Below are 23,568 nucleotides of genomic sequence, written 5' to 3' on the forward strand. Positions count from 1 at the left end.
TTATAGAGCCATTTTTTAATACCCCAAACTACCACCAATATGGTCTCAGTGGCAAAGACATTTATGAATTTGCAAAAATAAATTCCCATTGTAACAGTAGTTTTATAGTGAGGAATTTGCATTATAATTTACAAAATGCTGCAACTTGTATAAACAAAGTCATTAGAACATAGAATAAAAAGAAATCTATAGTTATAAATATATTAAAGATATGCACATTTTTATTTGTGTTGTATGACTATCAGGAAATTCTAGGAGTCACCACTTTTTGCAATAAATTGCAGTGAATGTTTCAGGGTAGAAATAGTCCTAGACTTGTTTCTAGTTTCACTATGGTAACAATCATATTGTTCCTAATATGAAATGCATGTTCTGTCTTGCTTTAACTGTGAACAGGTTCGAGGGTGGAAGGTGACTGCTCAGTGGAAGCCTGTGCTGCCAACCAAAACAAGATGTAAGTGAATACTGTGTTTATAACTTCTGAAAAATCTCAAGAATCACAACATGAAAACCTTCCCACCAAGATCACAAAACAATCCTTGCCACTGTTTTCTAAATATGGAATGTAGTAAATAATCTGGGTGTTAAATGGAAGTACTTTGGCTTTTGTGTAAACTGACACTGCATGTTTGTGACACAATATACCAATATTAAAGACTCAGACCTATCAAACTTTCTTTGACATGGAATTCAAAATGAATTTGTGTTGCAATTTTGCATAGCTTGCTAGCTATTCTTTCTGTTTATTCAATCTTGGCCTCATCAGGAATATTTCCTGTCATACTTCAGTTGAAAAAAGTCAAGGAGCCAATTAGGGGTCCATAACACCAAGAGCTCTGCAATCAACAATTATCTTTGTTGCTTTAGTCACGAAGTCCAATTTCCCTAACTCAATAGAGAAGGAGGGCATTCACCTTCCTGTTATCAAAGAGGATTTAGCAGAGGACAATGGAATATTTGACAATGAAGTACTTAAATTAGTTACTATGAATACTCACTCTGGCATATTCAGGCACATTGTGGGTATTTGGGCCTTGACTAATCTCGTCATTCAACAGTCAGTGATTCTCCAGGAAGGAGAGAGTTGTCAGACCCTCTTGGCTTTACCCCATGACGTATAGCTTAGCCAGCCAAGTGCTTATGACTAGGCTTCTTGGTCAAATCCAGAGATTTTTTGTTCTGTTTGTTTTTTAAGATTTTATTTACTGACAGAGGGAAAGACAGCCAGAGAGTGAACACAAGCAGGGGGAGTGGGTGAGGGAGAAGCAGACTCCCTACTGAGCAGGGAGTGATGTGGGGCTAGATCCCAGGATCCTGGGATCATGACCTTAACCGAAGGCAGACGCTTACTGACTGAGCCACCCAGGCACTCAGAACCAGAGGTTCTACACTTGCTTGGTTGGGGAGCACTCACTTATTTATTTTTTTAAAACCCCAGCATTTGGCAAGCTTTCAAACTGCTTCCTCATGTTTCATTTAAATCCTAACATTGGTTATAACAATGTGTTATTTCAAAAAATAAATAAAAACTATTTTAAAAATATCATACACAGAAAACCCATGATGAGGAAGCAACTGCTAGGCCTACTCTTCTATTTCTTTTCCTTGGTTTTTCTCTGACCAAGTACCTCATCCAGATGTAGTACAAGTCATGAGCTCATTTAAAAAACTGTGGGATGTGGGTGGGGGACCACTAACGGAGCTCTGTATTTATTGTGGAGTAAAGGATGTGTCTTTGCTGTTTCTCCTCTTGGTTTTTAAATTTTTATTTTTAGTGGTCTCCTTTCCAATCGTGTCTGTAGCTGCTTCCTGGCTTTTACAAAATTATTAAAAAGAAACCAGAAAAAGATAAACAAACAAACAAAAAAAAAAAAAAACCCAAAAAAACAATGCAGTGGTAATAGTCAAGGATGAAAGTGAGCTAACCATAAAAAGCTTTGGATAGTATCACTAGGGTCCTCTACCATTGTTATGAAAAAGTGAAATCATCTCTTCCATGGTTACCTCTGGCTGTGTTATCATCAAAATAAAAAAGATTATTTGAGCTAAAGATCCCAGAGTGTAATGCTATAATAACCTTGTTTCTTCTCCTTATCGCAACACATTCGCTTTAAAAAAAATCTTAAGAGGATAAGACAAATAAATCACATTCAGAAAATTAACATTTTTTTCATTAGAGAAAATTATTTAAACTTTCTAAAGGAAATATACATACAACAGGCCTGTTAAATTTGGAAGTAGTAAAAATTGCTATTCTAAAGAGAAATGGTTCATTTGAATAGTGCATTTAATAGTGGTTTGGCCAAGAAGGCAACATCAGTGTAATCAATAAAAAGATCTACATAATCCACTTAAAACTCAGTGCTTCAAAAATAAATTTTAAAAATAAAATCTTTCTAACGTCTCATCCAAATTCCAATATTAAAAATGGAGAGAAATCATAGAAAAAATCCTGAATGTTTCTTGCTTTCCGTGACTATCATGCATTACTTTCTTAGGTTAAAATTCATGCTTTCCGTGACTATCATGCATTACCTTCTTAGGTTAAAATTCAATTGGAAAAGAAAGTGTTAATATCAGTGAGCACAACTTGCCTCTTATTTACTACCACATTTGGCAATTTACCTTTACAGATGCCTTTTGATTGTTGAGAGAAGTGGAGGAAAATTCCATTATTGGGGTGGAGCACCTTGTGCTTAAACAGTTATGACTTCAACCTCTGTCATTTACTCTAACCTTCCGTGAAAAGTCAAATATTTACACTACAGAGTGAAATTTTTAAGTTATTTTAGTTTCAGGAGCCTTTAAAAGTACATGTCTTGAAAGACTTGGAATTGTGGTTGGACGAGATGGCCCTTGCACTATCGGCATTCTATAAAAATCTCTCTAAAGTCTGCCTGCCTCTGATAGAACTTCGCCTTTACCACTCAAGAGCTATGCTATCCTGACAAGTTCCTTTATCTGTACTTAATAGGGTTGTTGCAAAAATTAAATTTGATAATCTGAATAAAATGTTTAGCACAGCATTAAAAGAGAGTGAGCACTCAATAAATACAAGCCAAATTAACTTATTTAACTTCTAAGCCTGAAGGTCAAAAAGCAGATAGATTTCATTCAGTCTTCTCAATTCCTTTGCCTTCATCATTTTCCTGATTCCCAGTCCAAATCTCCATGGTTTTGACCATCATAAAGCAGGCAAACACACTGGTCTCATCATGAAATTCAAGAGATAGAATATCTCAAGTTAGAAGGTAGACCAATACTCTTAAAACATCTGGCACAGTAGGCCTTAAAAAAATTCTAGCTCTTATCTCCCTTTCCTACATAACATGACTCAGAATTTTAATTAGAATGTAGGACGAAATGCAAATTTTAGTACTATCTAAACAAGTGTATCAGCAAAAATGTTGACCTGTTTTCACTTTATTGAAATAATATCTCACTCTCGAACTTTACCATGCAGTTTAATAAATTTAACTACTCAACAGAGAATGGAAAAGTTAACTGCCTTTCTCTACATGGAAGATGATTTGTTTGGTTCTGTGTGTTTGTGCATACACAAGTGTTTTGAGAGGTAGAGAAGGACAAGAAAGACATGGTAGTAGAACTCCGTTGTGTTTCCCTGGCCTCTGGACTTGGGTAAGAGATATTTTCTCCCCTCAATGGATGGTTGAGAACCAATTATTTTATATAAAATGCTTTGAAGATTAAACATTAGTAACACTTCACATGGACACTGTTTAACAACTTGATTTGTTTGATGTAATTCGGCATCATAATTCTATAATTTTCTTAATAAAGAACGTTCATTTTTTTAGTGCTTCTCATCTTCACATCCTTTATAGCTCCAAACTGATTTTCACTATAACTTTTGGAAATATTACCACATACAAGAATTATAAATTAAATTATGAGAACTCTAACTTAAATTTCCTTATCATGAAAACAAAATAAAGATCAAATTTATAATTACATAAATGTTTATCTTCATTATTTCCAATGTAGAAAAAGACCTAGGGTCAAAGAAAAAAATTTATCTTTATGTCTTTTTTTTTTTTAGTTTTTTTTGGGGGAAAAGTATCAAGGATGGAAAATAAAACCAGCAAAATACAGAGTAAGTATTTTACCCTAATATAAGAAGAGTCTATTGATTTGCAAATGTTAAACATACAGAATAATTCATATTTCTAGGAAGAGAATTACTAACGAAGTCATTATTTGTAACATCTAAATCTCTAGTCCTAGGAATATTCTAAATTAGAAGAGCTGGGTAAAATCCAGGAGATAAAAAAACTTGTAAATTTGTGAAAAATTAATAGACAACTTTATGGATGAAAAAAAAAAAGGTGAGTGGCAAATGCCAAAATGAAGTAGTACAGATATTGTTTGTGAGTGATAATTGTCTGTGAAAATAAAGTTGAGGGAAAATATTTTATCGAAGACCTAAATTTCACAGCAAAGAGGCATGAGAAACCCAAACATGTGTCTCTTTTAATAAGTCCATTCTACAGCTTCATTGTTAAAACTGCATTTTTCATAATTCATTTATGGGTACTAGAAACATCTCACATAAGCTTTTACTTAAGGATGAGAAAAAAAATGATGCTAAAGAAAAATGTATGCCCTGTAGATATGTTTGAATTTATTACTTGCTTAAGTCCTCCTCGGATTGCATTGGGTTTTGTAATTCACATTATTTACTGTGTAGGACTCTTTGACACTTGGAAATGCATCCACGTTTGTTCTTTTGTTTTGTCAGGTGATGTGCCAGGAGAAAAATAAGCTATAACGAAAGAAACGTGGATGTTATGGTTTTGTTTCTGTTCAAATAACCCTATTCTTGTTGCCCCTCCACTTTTTTTTTTTTTTTTTTTTTTGAGGACTAATGGCAGATCTAAACTTAGTCAATCCTTCTTATGGAAAAGGCTGCACATACTTACCCGGAGCCGTCAATAAAACTAATGTTTATAAGGCAGTGTATACCAGTAAAGCTAAGACAATAGAAAAAAGTTTTATATAAACTCACCAGACTCGATCTGATGCACCCATAGGCATTACCAAGGACATGCTTAGATCTAAATTGTGACCACCATCATGCTCCTCTTTGGAGATTTGTTCCAAAGACAGGAATGGAAATCCTGACTTGGACCCCAGGAGCTCATGTAGCCTGGCATTACTAACCTATTTAAAACCTGACCCTTGTTTTTGTTCTGATTGAGTAGCCCCACACACATCACCTCTTGGTTTATTTTTCTGGACCAAAATAGGAACATTTCCTTTAAAGTCAAGTTGATCTATGTCAACCCTCTAAAAAAAAATATGTCATTCCATAATTGTAAGAGTTTTTGTTATCTGAGTGGTAACAACATGTAGGCTCTAATTACAAAGTTTACACTGAGAGCAAATTGATTGAAAATATTTATTTACATATGTGTGAAATGTGTATTAAATGCAGCTGTGATCTGGAACATCATGGGCCTATCACAGCAGATACAAATATAAATGCTGTCAACTATTTAGCAAATAAATAAAAAATGTTAGAATGGATAGTAAAACTTCATGGTCAGTGATGAATGATCCCCTTAAATCTCCCTTAATATTTCTTAAATGTATCAGGCATTTATAACCAATCCTTCTTTAACTTGAGAAATTGCGTCTGCTTTCAAATGATGCCTAATTCCTAGTTTGTAATAACAGTTTTAAGATTCTGATGTGACAGAAAGAATAGAAAACCTTTTAAGATATTGAAATGTCTCTTGTATAAGATTTGCCTCCTTGTTTCTGGTGCCTTTGTTATTGTCTTTACACGAAGAATCACTACAAATGTAGTGACTGCAGATTTGAATGTATTCTTTGGGTTATAAGACTCTCTTTGCAGACTTAACCAATGTTAACAAAATGAATCTCATTTTCAAAAATAAAATGTTTACATGTTTTAAGTGGCTTCCTAGAGTTATCAGTCTTACTAATCACATATTGTAACTTTTTAAAATAGAATACTCTAATTTAGGACACAATAACATGAGTGGATTTTAAAATACAAATGGTTTTCCTTTTTTTGACTTTTTTTTTCCTAGGTCAAGATATACATTGAAAAATCAATTGGTTATTGGAAGAGATTCTTTCACAACTAAGAATTTTGTTTTAAGAACATCCACCCACGTGAAGCCATGTGTTTTGAGTAAGTCAATGATTATTTTTATATAAAAATTTGAAAGATGAAATGCTCTGTATCTTAAATGCTCACCAATTTTTTACTTTTTCTCACAAGATCAAGAATTTCTGCTGAGCAGTATGACTACATTGAATAAGCAAAAATCATAATATTTTACATGCCTTTATCTCTCCTCTCAAAAGACCTTCACTCTTGACATGTTTATTTAATTAGTAGTACTAAATTTCCAGATAACTTTCTTTTGCTTACATACCAGTGGCTAATAATTATTTAGCCATCAATACCTTGCCCCACCAATCTCTGACCAGAGAAATCTCCTCTAAACCCTAGAAAAATATTTAGAGAACATCCCAGCTGATCTTCTATGAAAGAAAGAAAAAAATTATCTTAATGTGATTTTCATTTGTGAGGAAGATGATTTCCCACTGACCTTACATCTTGATATAAAAATGGAGCGCTTCTTATCTTCATTTCAGTATTTATTGGTGGGGAAATTGAAGCCCAGACACACCAAAGAACAGTTAATTTGCCGAAGTTACACTGTAAATTGTGGCAAAGCTAGATTCAGAATCCAAGACAGAGCTCAGATACTAATCCTGGGATGTTTTCCAAAATAATTGTTTTTTCTTCTCTCCTTTTCCATCAAGACCATAAGAGAAATATTCTTATATGTAACAAAATATTAAAACACAATACTCACATAATTACAAAATATTCATATTTTAAAGTTTTCCATGTATGATATGTACATTCTAGATAAATTTTCTCATTACCTACATAAAATTTTGGAAGAGACATAAAATAGCTTAAAAGATAAAAATTATACAAGATAGTAGAATTCATTAATATGACACATAATTCCACCAGTACCAGCCACTGCACACTTTAAAAACAGTCTCTGCTCTGAAGACTAATGTTTTTAAAGTTTCCTGAAAGATTTCAGTGATTTAAAATAGAACAGCAAATGGGCCAGATCTCAGGAGAACAAAATCTCCTTAAAGGAAGCTGTGGTTTGCATTTGGGCTCCAATAGGATTAATTTTCAAAATGGCATTTTTGCTAGTTGTCATAATTAATATTCTTGTTAATGTACTGGGAACTCCGGGGGGCATATACCTGTCCTTAAAAGCAGTTTAAAATACCAAATTTTCTAATTCTTTTGCTCTGATCTACATATGTTTTTTTGAAACTGAGTACTTAGGACAGTTGTACTTCTGTATATGCTGTGAGATGAAACTGGTGTCATAATAAAAATTTTCCATTTTAACAATGATGTATCTGTCTCTATTAAACATCTATGCCCAAACCATTCTAAGTACTATTTATGTCATTGTGGGACACTAGTAGCTTCGGTTTTGTCATCTGCCTTTTGTGTGCCTGTGTTCTCTTTATCATAAGATCTTCTATATACTAGATCATATTCAGTGCAATACTATCCTAATTCAGACTGGCAAAACTTGTCATTATAATGCACAGTTCACATTTCTATTTTTGTTTGACTTTTACTATTAGATTACAACCATCTGTCCAGGGTACAGCATCTGACCATCTGCATCATCATAGAAAAATATTGAAGGTATGTACGTTGCTTTGGAAAATGTTTGGATTTTAAATATGTATCTATTTACTCCTATTAGTACATTGTTCAGAAATATAATAATAAAAATTTTACTCTGGATGCACCAAAAGCATCTATACAGTGTAAGAATAAAACATGCAGTCGTCTGGTCCCCCAAAAGAGAATCTACTGTCTGTGTGCCAGCCAAGGCAACACAGAACAGGACTGTATCATTATTGCACGTATTAAAGCAAGTGTTCACCCTTCATTCAAATCCGGGTAAGTTCAACTGGTAAGAATTGCGGAATCTGGGAACCTAAGACTACTCTATATACAGTGTTTGCTGAACACATGCATTTCTGCTGAAAACAGCAGAGTGCATTCAGCACCTCGTCATGTCATGCACATAGGAACACAGGTGACTGGAAAAGAATAGTGTGATAACTGCACCATAAACAAGCAATTGATACTTTTCCCTCCTTGAGGACAACCTGGGGGAGTTCAAAACCATGTTTCTTGCTCATGTATATGAACAATAATATTGTAGGTCAATTGAGTCAATGACAGAACACAGCCAATATTTGCACCACTAATGAGCAAAGGTGTGGATTGCAACATCAGATTGCCCTGCTGTTTTAGTCGTTCTGACACAGCTTTACACCAATGGTTCTTTTTTGAAGCATGTGGCTAAAGTTAGACTGACCATTTCTGTATGCAGATTATTTTTACCATTCATTTTACCTTTAAAAGCTTAACCAAGCTTGTCTCATACACCGTTAAATAGAAAAATACCCTGAAATTGAATAAATGTCAGAGGTCCAGAAAAAAGTACCATCCTCACCATGGAAGCAACCTAAGTCTCAGTTTCAAGGCTGATTCCTTATACTGTGAGTGCCAGATTTTCTTGTGCCTGTGGTAGGTCGATGTTGGTTGGTAGGTAGCATAGCATGGAGGCATGCTCCCCTGGAAATTTCCATGCTGAGTAATGGAAGTTGTGGGCACAAAGAAGGGGAAATGGAACCCGTGGCACATTATATCTGAGACTCCTGGATTTTAGAGGCACATCTTGTGGGCATGTGAAGAAGCTCTAGTAGAAATTCTAAAATTACCAATTGTTTTATAAATTGCTGTGTTCTGCACTTCTCCAGTCTGATTGCAATAACTTGTCTTTCAGTTCTGGTGGTTTTGTTTGGGGATGCTGGGACGCAGTAAGAAAAGCTCATAAAAATGGTAACGGTAGGTCAAAAAATCTCCTTTGATTTTGTTATCATGTTGTGTATGTTGTTAACATATATGTACAGATGGTCCGATAATGTACAAATTACCGGAGTCTATTTTCAACTTGATGCAAACTTAAACATGCATGCACCAGTTTAAAAGTATGCCTCTTTGATCAACTGCACAAAATATACTTTGGTCAAAAGAAATTTTTCTGGGTTCTTACAAATGAACATGTATTTTATTCTCAATACATACCATTTAAGGGACTAGCTATACACAAGTGGGGTTTTTTTATGTTTGTTTTTTTGTTTTTTTTAGTTGATTATAGGCACTTTCTAAGAAGAGGATTTAGGACTCAGAAGACTCTGAAATTCAGTCTTTAGTATCCCCCTTTCATAAATGGATCTGCCTGAGCCACAGTAATCTAGTGTAGCAATTCAGCAGAAGTTCTACAGTAGAACTGTGTGCAAAAAAGCTTTAGAAAATTGTAACCAGAATAAAATTATAGAAAAGCAGTTATCTGAACTGAGCAACTTAACATCGACTTCTTAGGTTTTTTCCTAACCATGTTTGATGCGTTATCCCTATAAACATTGTTAAGAATCATGTGTGAACGGTTCTGTACCTGTGTTTCACCCTAAGTCACAGATACACTACAAAAACTGTCTATCTGTTTACATTCATTTTTATTTATATCATTATAGTTAAGATTTTGATACGATTACTCAAATGTGTTTTGTTTCTTTGCCAAGAGCCTTTCAACTTCACCTTTCAACAAGTTTTAAAAACACAAATTTAGAACATTCATCACATCTGGAAAACCAGCATCACTAATGTGAATTGTTAAAAGGCCCTTTTACCCTGTGGTGCAGTTTTTCTATAATAATATACACTATATTAATAGTTCCGTATTTATGGGGTTGATAAAATCAGCTAAGATGGCAGCTGTTCTCCAAGACGGAGGGAGTAGGGATTTCCTTACATAAGAGTAAATGATTACTATCTAAGTACAGTGTTAAAAAAGGAGAGGTATAGTTGAGCAAAAATGCAATTCATGCACAAAACTCATAGCAATACTTTCTCAATATCCCACACTGCTATCTGATTTAGGCAACAAAACAGTCATTTAGATGGAGCAAACACTGCCTGTTGGGGAAAATAACCTAACACTAAGTTACAGAAAAATATCCTATGAAAAGAGATTATAAAATGGTACCAACAGTCTAAAAGGTTGAACCCTCCCTTGGCATTAATCTCTAATTTTAACTTAACAGAATAGTGAGAAAATGACAGCTCGATATACTCAGCCTGAGATCAAATTTGTCATGGCAACATTGGCAGGTTGGACCCTGATTCTTCAAATGTTACATTGCCTTGGTTAACAAAAATCATACTTTTTTTTTGTATTAGAATAGAGATTATAAATAAATGTAAAGTGTGCATGCAGTCAACTGCATAATATACAAGCAATATCTATGTTTTAAATAATCTTCTTTGGCAGGCCAGAATCCAGCTGGACATGCAGTATTTACATATCAAAATCCATATTGTGTTCATCATATTGAAAGCAAGTGAAAATATATAGATGTATATACGGTATATACACACATATGTATATAGATGTATATACTGTTTTTGATATATTAACAAATATATATGTGTAGATATATATATTAAAAGTGGATTTCATCTTTGTCAGATTCAGGTGACTCAGGCCTTGAAACACTAAAAATATCCTGACATGGTATCTGGGGAGGTACTTGGAGTGGCATTTGGGATTTGGGAGAAGAGGTCTGGGGCACGCTTTTTTCAGAGAGTATTTTTAAAATTTCTGCCACCTGTTTTTCCAGGGCAGTCATTCTGCAGCTTAGCAGCTGAATGTCCTCTTTGAGTTCATGCTTGACTTCCTGCAGTGTGGTTTGTAAGGCCTGCTCTGGGATGGGATAAAAGGGGTGCTTGGCGTCAGCCTGAATCGGGCTGTGCTCCAGCGGACTTCGGGCCTCTCCAGCCTTATCCAGACGAAGGTCACTTTTTGTAATCCCACTGTCACAAGAATCTGTTTTCCTTAGTGGGTTTTTGGTAACGCTGTTCTCCGAATCGCTGCCCTTGGGGTCCTCTGACAGTAGCCCCATGGACTCGGCTTTTGTGACATTATTCCAGTCTTCCTTTTTCTCCTCATGCGCCCCCATGTTATTCTTGAGTCGCAGCCATCCCCTCCCATTCCCGTTCTTCATCCTGATCGGGCTGTTGACTTTGAGGCATTTGGGGTCAGCACCGCCATTGGGCTTGAGTTCCATGGCCTCACGGTTGTTTTGCTTGAGGGACTCGCTGGTTTTCACGTAAGCCAGAGACGTCTGGATGGGCGTGATCTGCGACACAGTGACCACACTGGTGCCCGTGATGGAGGCTCCATTCTGCAAGGAGCGGCTTTCTACCTGAACCTGGTTCCGCTCGGGGTCGCTCTGGGTGGACCCCTGATTCCGCAGCTCCTTCTGCTGCTTGAACTTCTGGAAGAGCTTTCGGACCGGGTGGTCCACGGGGATGCTGAGGGTGACCTCATTCTTCTGCCTGAGGCGCTCCTCTTCCTCTTTCTTCACGTCACTGATTTTTCGGAAAATGATCTGTGGAGGGGGAGAGATGTTCAGAACGTGATTATAAACATAGCTGGACTGCTAATCATGTGACAGGATGCTGGATAAACTTTGTTTTGCTGAGGAAACCCTCAAACGCAGGGTAAGATCACTTCGGAAGGGAAAAAATACCTCAGTGCCGCTTAATGGACGCAGTATACTGAGAACTCACCGCAAGCACTGACTTAGCTTATGTCATCCTACTCTCTTGCATACAGGAGGGGGAATGTAATGGAGAGAGAGCTGAAGAGAGGTACTTGCTTTCTAGTTTATGTTCTCGTTTAATAGAAAACATATAAATGCATACGTTAGTACATATGTATATGTGTAAGGAAATACATTAAATTTCCTTGCATTGCTATTTCTTGTATGTTTTCCTTTTAGATGCCAATATATTCAGTACCATTTTTAATAACTTCTCCTGCTTAGTGGTTAAATTATGAGTTTCAGGCTATAAAAATACCAAAATGTTAGACGGTTTACTAACATAGCACCTGTGATAGGTGGGGGGAGGGATTACATTTATTTAGGAGAACAGAACTAGGATCTGTAAGTAAAAGTTCCTGAGAGGTAAATACCAGCTCAAAATTACTTCATTTTAAGCTGCTATCTATTTATTAAATAAAGAGCCTTGAAACTGATGAAATTCACACCACTAAAATATCCCAATAGAAGTAAGTGTGTTGTCCATGTAATACTATCATGGGATGGGAGATTGGGCTCTTCAAATTTCAATATTCCTTAAATTTTTTTACTGTTAGTGTTCATTTTTTTCTCTCATCATTATTCGAACCTACTTACAGGTTCTTCTTATCTTTTCTTTTGAAATATTATAAACAATTTCAGTGTAAAGTGTTTCTCCTATTCAGATTTCAATATTAATAGTTTTCTGTGCATATTTCCAGAAGTTTTTTTCATTAAGTTTTTTGCTTCCAGAATTAACATACAATGTTTTGTTCACATAGTGATCAACACACTCCATGTATTACCCAGCGCCCATCTCAACAAGTGTACTCCTTAAGCCCCGTCACCTGTTTCCCAATCCCCCAACTACCTCTCCTCTGGCAACCATGAGTTTGTTCTCTGTAGTTAAGAGTCTGTTTCCTGGTTTCTCTCTCTCTCTCTTTCTTTTCCCTTTGCTCATTTGTTTTGTTTTTTAAATTCCACATTTGAGTGAAATCATATGGTATTTGTCTTCCAGACTCTTTCTATGAAGCCAGCATTACCTTGATTCCCAAACCATGCAAAAACCCCACAAAAAGGAGAATTTCAGACCAAAATCCCTGATGAATATGGATGCCAAGATTCTCAACAAGATCCTAGCTAACAGGATCCAGCAGCACATTAAAAAGATTATCCACCATGACCAGGTGGGATTTATCCATGGGATGCAAGGATGGTTCAACATTCGCAAATCAATCAATGTGAAAGAACAAATCAATGAGAGAAAAACAACATGGTCCTCTCACTTGATGCAGAAAAAGCATCCATTCCTGATTAAAACTCTTCAAAGTATGGGGATAGAGGGAACATTCCTCATCTTCATAAAATCTATGAAAAACCCAAAGCGAATATCATTCTCATGGGAAAAAACTGACAGCCTTCCCTTTGAGATCAGGAACACAACAAGGATGCCCACTCTTGTCACCGTCGTTCAACAAAGTCCTAGCAACAACAATCAGAAAACACAAGGAAATAAAAGGTATTCACATTAGCAAAGAAGAAGTCAAACTTTTCTCTTTGCAGATGACATACTTTAATATAAAAAACCCAAAAACTCTACCCCCAAACTACTAGTACTCATACAGCAATTCAGTAATGTGGCAGGATACAAAATCAGTGCACGGAAATCAGTTGCCTTCTAATGAAACATTAAAAATGAAAATATAGAAAGGGAAATTAGAGAATCAATTCTATTCACTATAGCACCAAGAACTATAAGATACCTTTCTATAATAATATACACTATATTGAAGATAATATTGAAATAAATATTCTAACCAAAGAGGTAAGGAATCTGTACTCGACATCTGTAATGTTGAAGAAGACATTAAAAAGGTGGAAAAGCATTCCATGCTCATGGATCAGAAGAATAAACATTGTTAAAATGTCTATACTGCCCAGAGCAATCTATACTTTCAGTGCTGTTCTGATCAAAATTCCACTGGCATTTTTCAAAGTGCTCGAACAAACAATCCTAAAATTTGTATGGAATCAGAAAAGACCCTGAATCACGAAGGAAATGTTGAAAAAGAAAAAGCTGGGGCATCATGTTATGTTCTATAAAGAACTCCTCAAGCTCAACAGACACAAAACAGATAATCACATCAAAAAATGGGCAGAAGACATGAAAAGACGCTTCTCCAAAGAAGACATACAGATGGCTAACAGAAACATGAAAAAAATGTTCATCATCATTAGCCATCAGGGAAATTCAAATCAAAACCACACTGAGATACCACCTTACACTAGTTAGAATGGCCAAAATTAACAGGACAGGAAACAACAAGTGTTGGAGAGGGTGTGGAGAAAGGGGAACCTCCTACACTGTTGGTGGGAATATAAGCTGGGGCAGCCACTTTGGAAAACACTGTGGAGATTCCTTAAGAAATTAAAAATAGAACTACCCTTTGACCCTGCAATTGCATTACTGAGTATTTACCCCCAAAGATACAGATGTAGTGAAAAGAAGGGCCATCTGTACCCCAGTGGTCACAGCAGCAATGGCCACAATCACCAAACTGTGGAAAGAGCCAAGATGCCCTTCAACAGACAAATAGGTAAAGAAGATATGGACCATATATACAATGGAATATAACTCAGCCATCAGAAAGGATGAATACCCAACTTTTGTATCAACATGGACAGGACTGAAGGAGATTATGCTGAGTGAAATAAATCAAGCAGAGAAAGTCAATTATCATATGGTTTCACTTACTTGTGGAGCATAAGGAGTAACATGGAGGACATTAGGAAAAGGACAGGAAAAGTGAATTGGGGTAAATCAGACGGGGAGATGAAGCATGAGAGACTGTGGACTCTGAGAAACAAACAGGGTTTTGGAGGGGAGAGGGATAGGGGGGTGGGTGAGCCTGGTGGTGGGTATTAAGCAGGGCACATATTGCATGGAACAATGGGTGTGGTGCATGGACAATGAATCTTGAAACACTGAAAAATTAAAATTAAAAAAAAAGATGGTATTTGTCTTTCTCTGACTCAATCAATATGATGCTATTTCACTTAGCATTATATTGTCTAGCTCCATCCATATTGCTGCAAATGGCAACATACTCTTAGTTATAACTGAATAATATTTCATTGTATATGTCTTTATCCATTCATCTATCAGTAGACACTAGGGTTGCTTCCATAATTTAGCATTGAAAATAATGCTAATAATGAGGGTGCATATATCCTTTGAATTAGTTTTTTTTTTCTATTTTGAGGGTAAATTTTAACTATAGAATTAAATACATAGTGCATGGGCTGTTAGATGGGTAACCACAAGTAAGTATGCATAAATTCATTTAAAATGTCTTTTGAACACCAAAGGCAAAATGCTGTAATACAAATTCAAAATATAGAGAAGAATCAAGCCAGATGGTTCATCATCCAATTGATAGGAGTTTCTAGCTTTTTCTACATAGGACTCAGTACCTTCTGATGATATAATTTACTTCTAAAAAAAACATAAAAATAAAACATCTTTTGAAAATAATACTGGGCAGGTTATAACTCCATCAAGAGAAGTAAAACTCTTCACCATGTAAGAAATTACCACTCGTATTATCAAGGTTAGAAGTGAATTTAATGAATGTGAGATTTTTTTTATCAGTCTCCTTCTGAAGAACAAAATGACTACAGGTGGGCTAGCAGGAAAATTCAGAAGGGAGGTATATTACAGTGCTCTTAGAATCAGACAATTTTCTGAGGCTGGCAAAATTACTTCATCACCCTCTCTCATTAATTTATTGGTTACATTGGAGATATATGGCAAGTACATAGCATATAAGAGACACTCAAAATATGTTGGTTCTCCCCATTGAACTCTCATAAAACACTTTCTGTTTGAAACCATTTCCATCACCTCTTGAGGATTCAATAGCTTCCAGAGTAACATATGAACATCAGTTTATACTAGAAACCAATGCTAGTGATGGTCACTTAACAGAAAAGTCTGGGAGATAGCAATCCTCTAAGAGCACACTTTCTAAATTGAGACTGATGCACTAAACACAGCTTATCGAGTGGTAATGATATGTATTTTAAAATAAATATTCTCTAAATTCAATAACTGTCCGTAAAGACCAGCATATTTTTCCCTCTCTAGTGGCACATGAAATTGGATCTTTTTTTTTTTTTTGTAAGGATTTTACTTATCTATTTGACAGAGAGAGCAGGCACAAGCAGGGGGAGTAGGAGGGTGAGAAGCAGGCTCCCCACGAAGCAGGGAGCCCTACACGGGGCTCTATCCCAGGACCCTGGGATCATAACTTGAGCTGAAGGTAGATGCTTAACTGACTGAGCCACCCAGGCACCCCAAAACTGGATCTTTTAAATGATGTAATACTTATCTGAAAGTCTGACATCAAAGTTCCACCATAATTTTTCAAACGGTTGACATGTTTCTCATGCTTCCTAAGTAAACAGAGCTTATGCTGAGCCTTCACAATATTAGATCCAAACATGGACACAGATACCATATTCCTTTTCCATCCCTCTTCATTGAAAAGGTACTCAATTTGGTTTTAGAAACTGACATGAGGGGACAAATGACTGGCCACATCCTCCTTCCCACTCAACTCTGACCTTTTTTGTTTTTTTAAAGGTAGCTCCTTAGCCTTGGATAGATACAGCCTTAGTGTGATGTAGTAACTGAGAGTTGCCTTTACATTTACGATAAAAGGATCTTTACATTTACGATAAAAGGATCTGTTTTACGATAAAATGCTACTGGTATATAATAGACAAAAATACTACTATCTCTGTAGTATTCATGTGTACTGCTGTGTGAAGTTCACAGTTTTTAGAAATTATATTGAAATATTTGGTGTCCCTGGAACTGAATATTTGTTGGCATCTTAGTCAAGAGTTTTATGCTTTAAAATTTCAATATAATGGCTAATGACTGCTTATAATTATTGTGTGCTTAGCAAGTTTAGAATGTTTAGTGATTTAAGCCCACGTAAAACAGCAATAAAAGAAACCTTCTGCAGTCTCCCTGGCCACCATCTGGCCCCTCCCCACAAACCAAGAGCAAACGAAGGTGTCTGGACTGCTACTATTAAGCTGAGAACAGAGACCCCAAACACCAAACTGCCTAGTACAAAGGAGTCCTGTCCCAGAACCAGGGGGCCAGTCTGCATCAGGGGACAAATGAGATAGAACTGGGATGGCGTATTTGGCCACTATGAAGATAAAAAAGAAATTGCGAAAGAAAAGAGATTTGGGATATCAGAATCCCAAGCGCTGCACATTGTTCCTTTCTCTCCATCTCCCCACTCCAGGGGGATAGGCGATGAGGTGGAGCTAGACTTAGCCCCTGGAGCTTGAGGGGTACTTACACACATTCAGACAGGCCCTGACTTCTCATCTGGAGTTTGCAGAGAACAGGACCCAGGAGTTTACTCTCCAGAGCCAACAAAGCCTGCTAAAAAAAACCATAAACCCTCTTTTATGAGAAGGGGAAAGGTTCACCTCCTCGTGTCTACCCATACTTCTTGTGTGCCTGGAGGGGCATGGTTAGGATCCCCAATGTGCCCAGGAACTACAGAAGGTGGACAATTGTGATTTCAGCTCCCTAGAAGCCAGATGAGGCAAAGGTACTTCAAGAAGGGGGAGAAGTCACTACACTCTGTAGGACCCCTGCTGCCAGGGCCTTTCAGACCAATAAATATGCACACAGTAAATCAGCCCAGTAGCTGGTGCAGCTAGCTCAAAGGCCAACGCTCTGAGGAGTTACCACAAGCCCTCCAGGTCTCACAGACAAGCCCTGGGTGTGAAGCGGACCCCCGTCCCCTTAGTAGTTGGCCCATAGGCAATCAGGAGCCCAGTGAAAGCAGAATCAGGTACAGAGGGAGGGCTGGAAAGAGAGGGTCATGAGGAAATTTCCTACCCAAGCTACAGAATTTGACCTGGAGCCCAACTGAAAACAATAATACTTGGCTTTGGCCAACTATTTACCATAAGCAAGCTTTTTTTTTTTTTTTATTTGACAGACAGATCACAGGTAGGCAGAGAGGCAGGCAGAGAGAGAGAGGAGGAAGCAGGCTCCCTACTGAGCAGAGAGCCCGATGCGGGACTCGATCGCAGGACCCTGAGATCATGACCTGAGCCGAAGGCAGAGGCTTTAACCCACTGAGCCACCCAGGCGCCCCCATAACCAGGCTTTTAAGCCAGAGGCAACTTTATAAAAATCACTGGGTTAGATAGAATTTACTGAATGAGGTGAAATTTATTCTTTCTTTTGGCTGTAGACTGTAAAGTATGACTTATTAAAAAATAGTTACTAAAAGTTTGCATATATAGCAAAGGGCTACTTCCACACGTGTATTACCTCCTTTAACTGTCATTGATATAGGTCCTATTATTCTCAAGTTCCGAAGAGCAAACTGAGGCATGGAGAGTTGATTTGGTGGGTTGCCTCAGGTCACCCAAGGAGTCAGTGGCTGGGATAAATCCAAGAAGTCCAGTTGCAAGCAGTACAACCATTACACTCTACTGCAGCTCTGACACTTCTTCCTGGGCCCCACAAAGATACGGGTAGTTGCGTTGGTAAAGTAGGGAATGATACAGCAGTTTCACACCCAGCAGATTACCCTTCACAGAACATTTGCCATGGAGAACCATCCCTGAAAGCAGTGAGTTAAGGGCCTCAGCTCTGTGCTTGCTGGGGAGGGTGTTAGGAGAGGCAATTTCTAAGCTGTCCTATTCTCAAAGGCAAAGCCTTTAAAATACATGCTGCATTTTGTAGCATCTTGCTCTCTTCAAGGCAGCTCTTGTGTTTTCTTTTAACTTGCTTCTACTTATATTAAATACCCTGGCTTTACCAAAAACGGGGCAGGGTGGGTCAGTCTTCCCTGGACTCTAATACCATTCTTGATCCTACTACTACATAATGCATTTGTTCATGGGGGCAGAGATTTTTGTCTCTTTTACTACATGCTATATCTTTAGTCTCTCCAACAGTGTTACACTGAAAGTCCTCAATAAGTAAATGTTATTCACCAATAAAATCCTCATACATTCAGCAAAGTATGTTTGTGATAGTTCTATGAATAGAAAATACTACAAATGGGAAGATTTTCTGCTTTTTAAACATTATTTTTCAGTTTTTAAACAATGAGTCAATGGTATCTATAATCTTGTAATTGATCATGAATGTCTACTCTTATTTCCTCACTTGGAGACAAACACATCATCATCTACCTCCTGGAATCCTCAGCACCTAGCCCACTGCTGGGCACAAGTAGATATTAACAAATGCTATCTCAATATAATCACATTCAAACCTTTGACCCACAAATCAATCACTGAAGAACTTGAAGGAGAACCTATCTTTGATTCCATTGTAAGGATACAATAACGTCTAAGAACTTATTTTCCAACTGGTGACAATGCCACACTTTTTTCAGGCACTGAATAATATATATTTTTTAATTTATTTATTTTTTCAGCGTAACAGTATTCATTGTTTTTGCACAACACCCAGTGCTCCATGCAAAATGTGCCCTCCCTATTACCCACCACCTGTTCCCCCAACCTCCCACCCCTGACCCTTCAAAACCCTCAGGTTGTTTTTCAGAGTCCATAGTCTCTTATGGTTCGCCTCCCCTTCCAATTTTTTTTTTTTGTAAACATATAATGTATTTTTATCCCCAGGGGTACAGGTCTGTGAATCGCCAGGTTTACACACTTCACAGCACTCACCATAGCACATACCCTCCCCAATGTCCATAACCCCCTCCCCCTCTCCCAACCCCACCTCCCCCCAGCAACCCCCAGTTTGTTTTGTGAGATTAAGAGTCATTTATGCTTTGTCTCCCTCCCAATCCCATCTTGTTTCATTTATTCTTCTCCTATCCCCCTAAACCCCCATGTTGCATCTCCATGTCCTCATATCAGGGAGATCATATGATAGTTGTCTTTCTCCGATTGACTTATTTCACTAAGCATGATACCCTCTAGTTCCATCCACGTCGTCGCAAATGGCAAGATTTCATTTCTTTTGATGGCTGCATAGTATTCCATTGTGTATATATACCACTTCTTCTTTATCCATTCACCTGTTGATGGACATCTAGGTTCTTTCCATAGTTTGGCTATTGTAGACATTGCTGCTATAAACATTCGGGTACACGTGCCCTTTCGGATCACTACGTTTGTATCTTTAGGGTAAATACCCAGTAGTGCAATTGCTGGGTCATAGGGTAGTTCTATTTTCAGCATTTTGAGGAACCTCCATGCTGTTTTCCAGAGTGGTTGTACCAGCTTGCATTCCCACCAACAGTGTAGGTGGGTTCCCTTTTCTCCACATCCTCGCCAGCATCTGTCATTTCCTGACTTGTTAATTTTAGCCATTCTGACTGGTGTGAGGTGATATCTCATTGTCCAGGCACTGAAAATTTTTAAAAAATGAAGAGATGAGGGGCGCCTGGGTGGCTCAGTCATTAAGCCTCTGCCTTTGGCTCGGGTCATGATCCCAGGGTCCTGGGACTGAGCCCCGCATCAGGCTCCCTGCTAGGTGGGAGGCCTGCTTCTCCCTCTCCTACTCGCCCTGCTTGTGTTCCCTCTCTCACTGTGTCTCTGTCAAATAAATAAATAAAAATCTTTATTTAAAAAAAAAAAAGAGAGATGATTTTATCATGATTACAAGGTTTAAAGACTAATTATCCACAGAGGTACCACCACAAGTTGAACCATGTCATATCTGTAAAGTATGATAGCTTTTTATTCTGTCTTAAATTATAAAGAATGCATTAAAGACAAATAACACAAAGCGGCAGGGGTGCCCAATGGAAATAACTCACTGTTTTTCAAAAGCATTAAATGTAATAGGCCCTTTCTATAAGTTGTCATAATTTTAAAGATAACTTTATGACCCTAAACTCCAAATTTAAATAACAATGCATTTTTATTACTAAGGAGACTACATTTCATCATAAAAAAATAGCATGCTAATTATTCCACATTACGATTACAAGCATGAGCATTCTCAAATATATTTTGCTGATCCTTCCTTCTAAGAAGTGCTTTTTACCTTTAACTTTTTAATTATGTATATAATAAAACGGTTCAACTTAATAAAAGAAGAGAAAGTTGGATCAATTTTATTTAGGTAAGCCCTTTAAAAAGAGCATGTTTTAATTTAAATTTTTTAAAAATTTTACCTACTAGTGTTTGGCAATTGAAAGATCTACAAACAATAAGCATTTTCGTAATTCAGCTGATTTTCTCTGTGGGCAATGTGTCATACATAAAGGAAAACATTTCCTGCTAAATGAATACATAAGTTATATAGATTAATTTTACCCAATTATTACATAGAAATGATAATTTTCTCTAGAAAAAAATTTTAATTTCCCCAAAGAAATCATTTTAGAAAATATGAAAGAGCTTAGTATTCATCTAACACATGAATTAAACAATGTAAAAGAAAAATATGTATATCCATGATTCCCAACATGGTATTAAATCAACTTCTAAAAATCTAATATTTGGGGTTTTTTTCCTCAGCATTAATAACCTAGAACCTTTGCACTTGATGTACTCTCTATCTATCTTTTGTCCAATGGCAAATCAAATTGCTGATGAATACCACAAAAATTAAGGACAAAATAAAAAAAAGAAAAATCACAAATCAGACTATGACTCCAGCCACACATTTATTGGTAGAATGAACAATATCCTGTTCTGTTTCTATCAGCAAAGAGGTTTATTTCATTTAAGCTTTTCTTCTCTGTGCTTCATTATGTTCTGTGGAACCCATGCTGGAAGGTTTAATTTATTTAAATGATAAAAGCTTCTTAAACTTAATGGGGAACATGGCCAACTGAGCTTTCCATTTCAAAAGTAGGACATTTGATCATAAAAGCGATATCAAAATTGAATAATTTGAATGTGTACTGAACTTTGAAATCCAATAAAGGCAAGGAAAAAAAGGGTTAGAATCATTTGTTTAATGACACGGATTTAGTGTTATATAATTTGAAGGAAGATACAGGAGTTTCCCCTCAAATGGCCCATCACTTTCCAGATCTGTGACTCTAGGGAATTGAGTAGGAATTTATAGCCATACGTGATCAGGCAGAAGCTTGTTCATCTGACTTTTATGGGATCTAGTTGGTTTTGTTCTTTTTACTGTTTCTGTAAACTTAAGTCACTAATTCTACCCCTAGTTCTTTCAATCCATTCCAAGCTAAACTAACACAACAAAGCAGGATGTATTAGTCACTATCATGTAAATAACAGAGGCTATAAGCTCATCTTAATGAAGGCCACAGTGAGGGGGCTGAGGCAGATGGTCATTCAATAAATTTAGACGTGTGAAGGAAAGGTAACAATGAAACATCGCACTCTATTTTGAAATCTGGCTGCCCTGCTTTACTTCAGCCACTCATAAATCCATAAGCTCTTCAAGAACAAGGAATGTGTTACAGATCTGGTTCAGCCTCTTAGGTCCTAAATAAATTTTGAGGAATTAACTAATTAATAATTGTTAAAAAAAAAAAAAGGGAAACGAAGATGAGTAGAGAGGAAAAATAAAGGAAAGAAGGGAGGGAGGGGAAAGGTAAAAAAGGATTATCTTTTGATTTTGTAAATGTGTCAGGTAATGCCTGATGTGGATAGGAGTGGTTGGTAAGATGCAAATGCAAAACATCCTGAAATTACTAATACTATTCTTGAATTTACTAATGAAATCTTCTAGGCCCCATTTTTCCTTACCATATGAAAGGGTGTGATACGCAACTAATGAGTCGTTGAACACTACCTCAAAAACTAATGATGTACTTATATGCTGGCTAACTGAACATAATAAATAAACAAATAAATAAATAATGCAAACTTTAAAAAAAGATCATTAATCTCAATTTTCCAGTTTATCATAAATACAAAAATGTATTTTTCATAAATAACAAAACATATAGTGTAAACTCCATTACTGGTGTTAGCATAACTCTTAATAGTTACACAGTATTTATGTTTCTATTACTAAAGGTGTTTTCCATTTAAGAAAAATAATGAAAGAAAGAAAAAGTCTTCAAAACCAAGTAAATGGCTATTCCAAGGTAAAGCTGACAAGATTTAGATTCATTGTCTCAACTATGGAATCCACGAATTGCCCTCCCTGCCTCAATTTCTAGTCTCACTTCCCCTCATTCCATTTTTTGCTATTGTGTATCAAATATCATAGTATTGCAGAACACCCCCCAAAAAAATCAGAAAATAAAAGTAAAGCTCAAAAAAAAAATAAAATAAAATAAAAGTAAAGCTCTTTAATAAGTCAGCAAGTCTACTATGGCTCAGTTCAGCCTGCCCGTCCAACCTATTTCCTTCACTCCGCATTTGATCTTCATGTTCCTGTCATACTCAACCACTTTGAGAATCTATCTGTGATAATGCAAATAGTGTTCTCTCTCCTCCCCTTCGCATGCTGGGGAACTCCTACTTATCCTTTAACACTCAGCTCAGCTGTGCACTCGTTTATGAGGCGTGACCACCTACATAACTTGTAGGACCCCAATACAACATAAAAATTCGGAGCATCTAACATTATCCTTAATAGTAAAATACTGAGGGGCACCTGGGTGGCTCAGTGGGTTAAGCCTCTGCCTTCAGCTCAGGTCATGATCTCAGGGTCCTGGAATCGAGCCCCGCATCGGGTTCTCTGCTCGGCAGGGAACCTGCTTCTCTCTCTCTCTCTGCCTGCCTCTCTGCCTACTGGTGATCTCTCTATCAAATAAATAATAAATAAAATCTTCAAAG

At 36.9% G+C, this 23,568-nt stretch overlaps 1 protein-coding gene across 1 annotated transcript in view; it reads right to left on the reverse strand.

Annotated features, from left to right (window-relative positions):
* Positions 1–10,626: 10,626 nt before the first annotated feature.
* KCNH5 (potassium voltage-gated channel subfamily H member 5) overlaps positions 10,627–23,568 on the reverse strand; it is a 321,694-nt gene continuing 308,752 nt past the window's right edge. The window contains exon 11 of the mRNA XM_046010148.1: positions 10,627–11,574. Within this exon, the coding sequence (XP_045866104.1) occupies positions 10,627–11,574 (948 nt within the window). The remainder of the gene's footprint in view (positions 11,575–23,568) is intronic.

This window comes from Meles meles, chromosome 6, assembly GCF_922984935.1.
Source record: "Meles meles chromosome 6, mMelMel3.1 paternal haplotype, whole genome shotgun sequence".
Classification (NCBI taxonomy): domain Eukaryota; kingdom Metazoa; phylum Chordata; class Mammalia; order Carnivora; family Mustelidae; genus Meles; species Meles meles.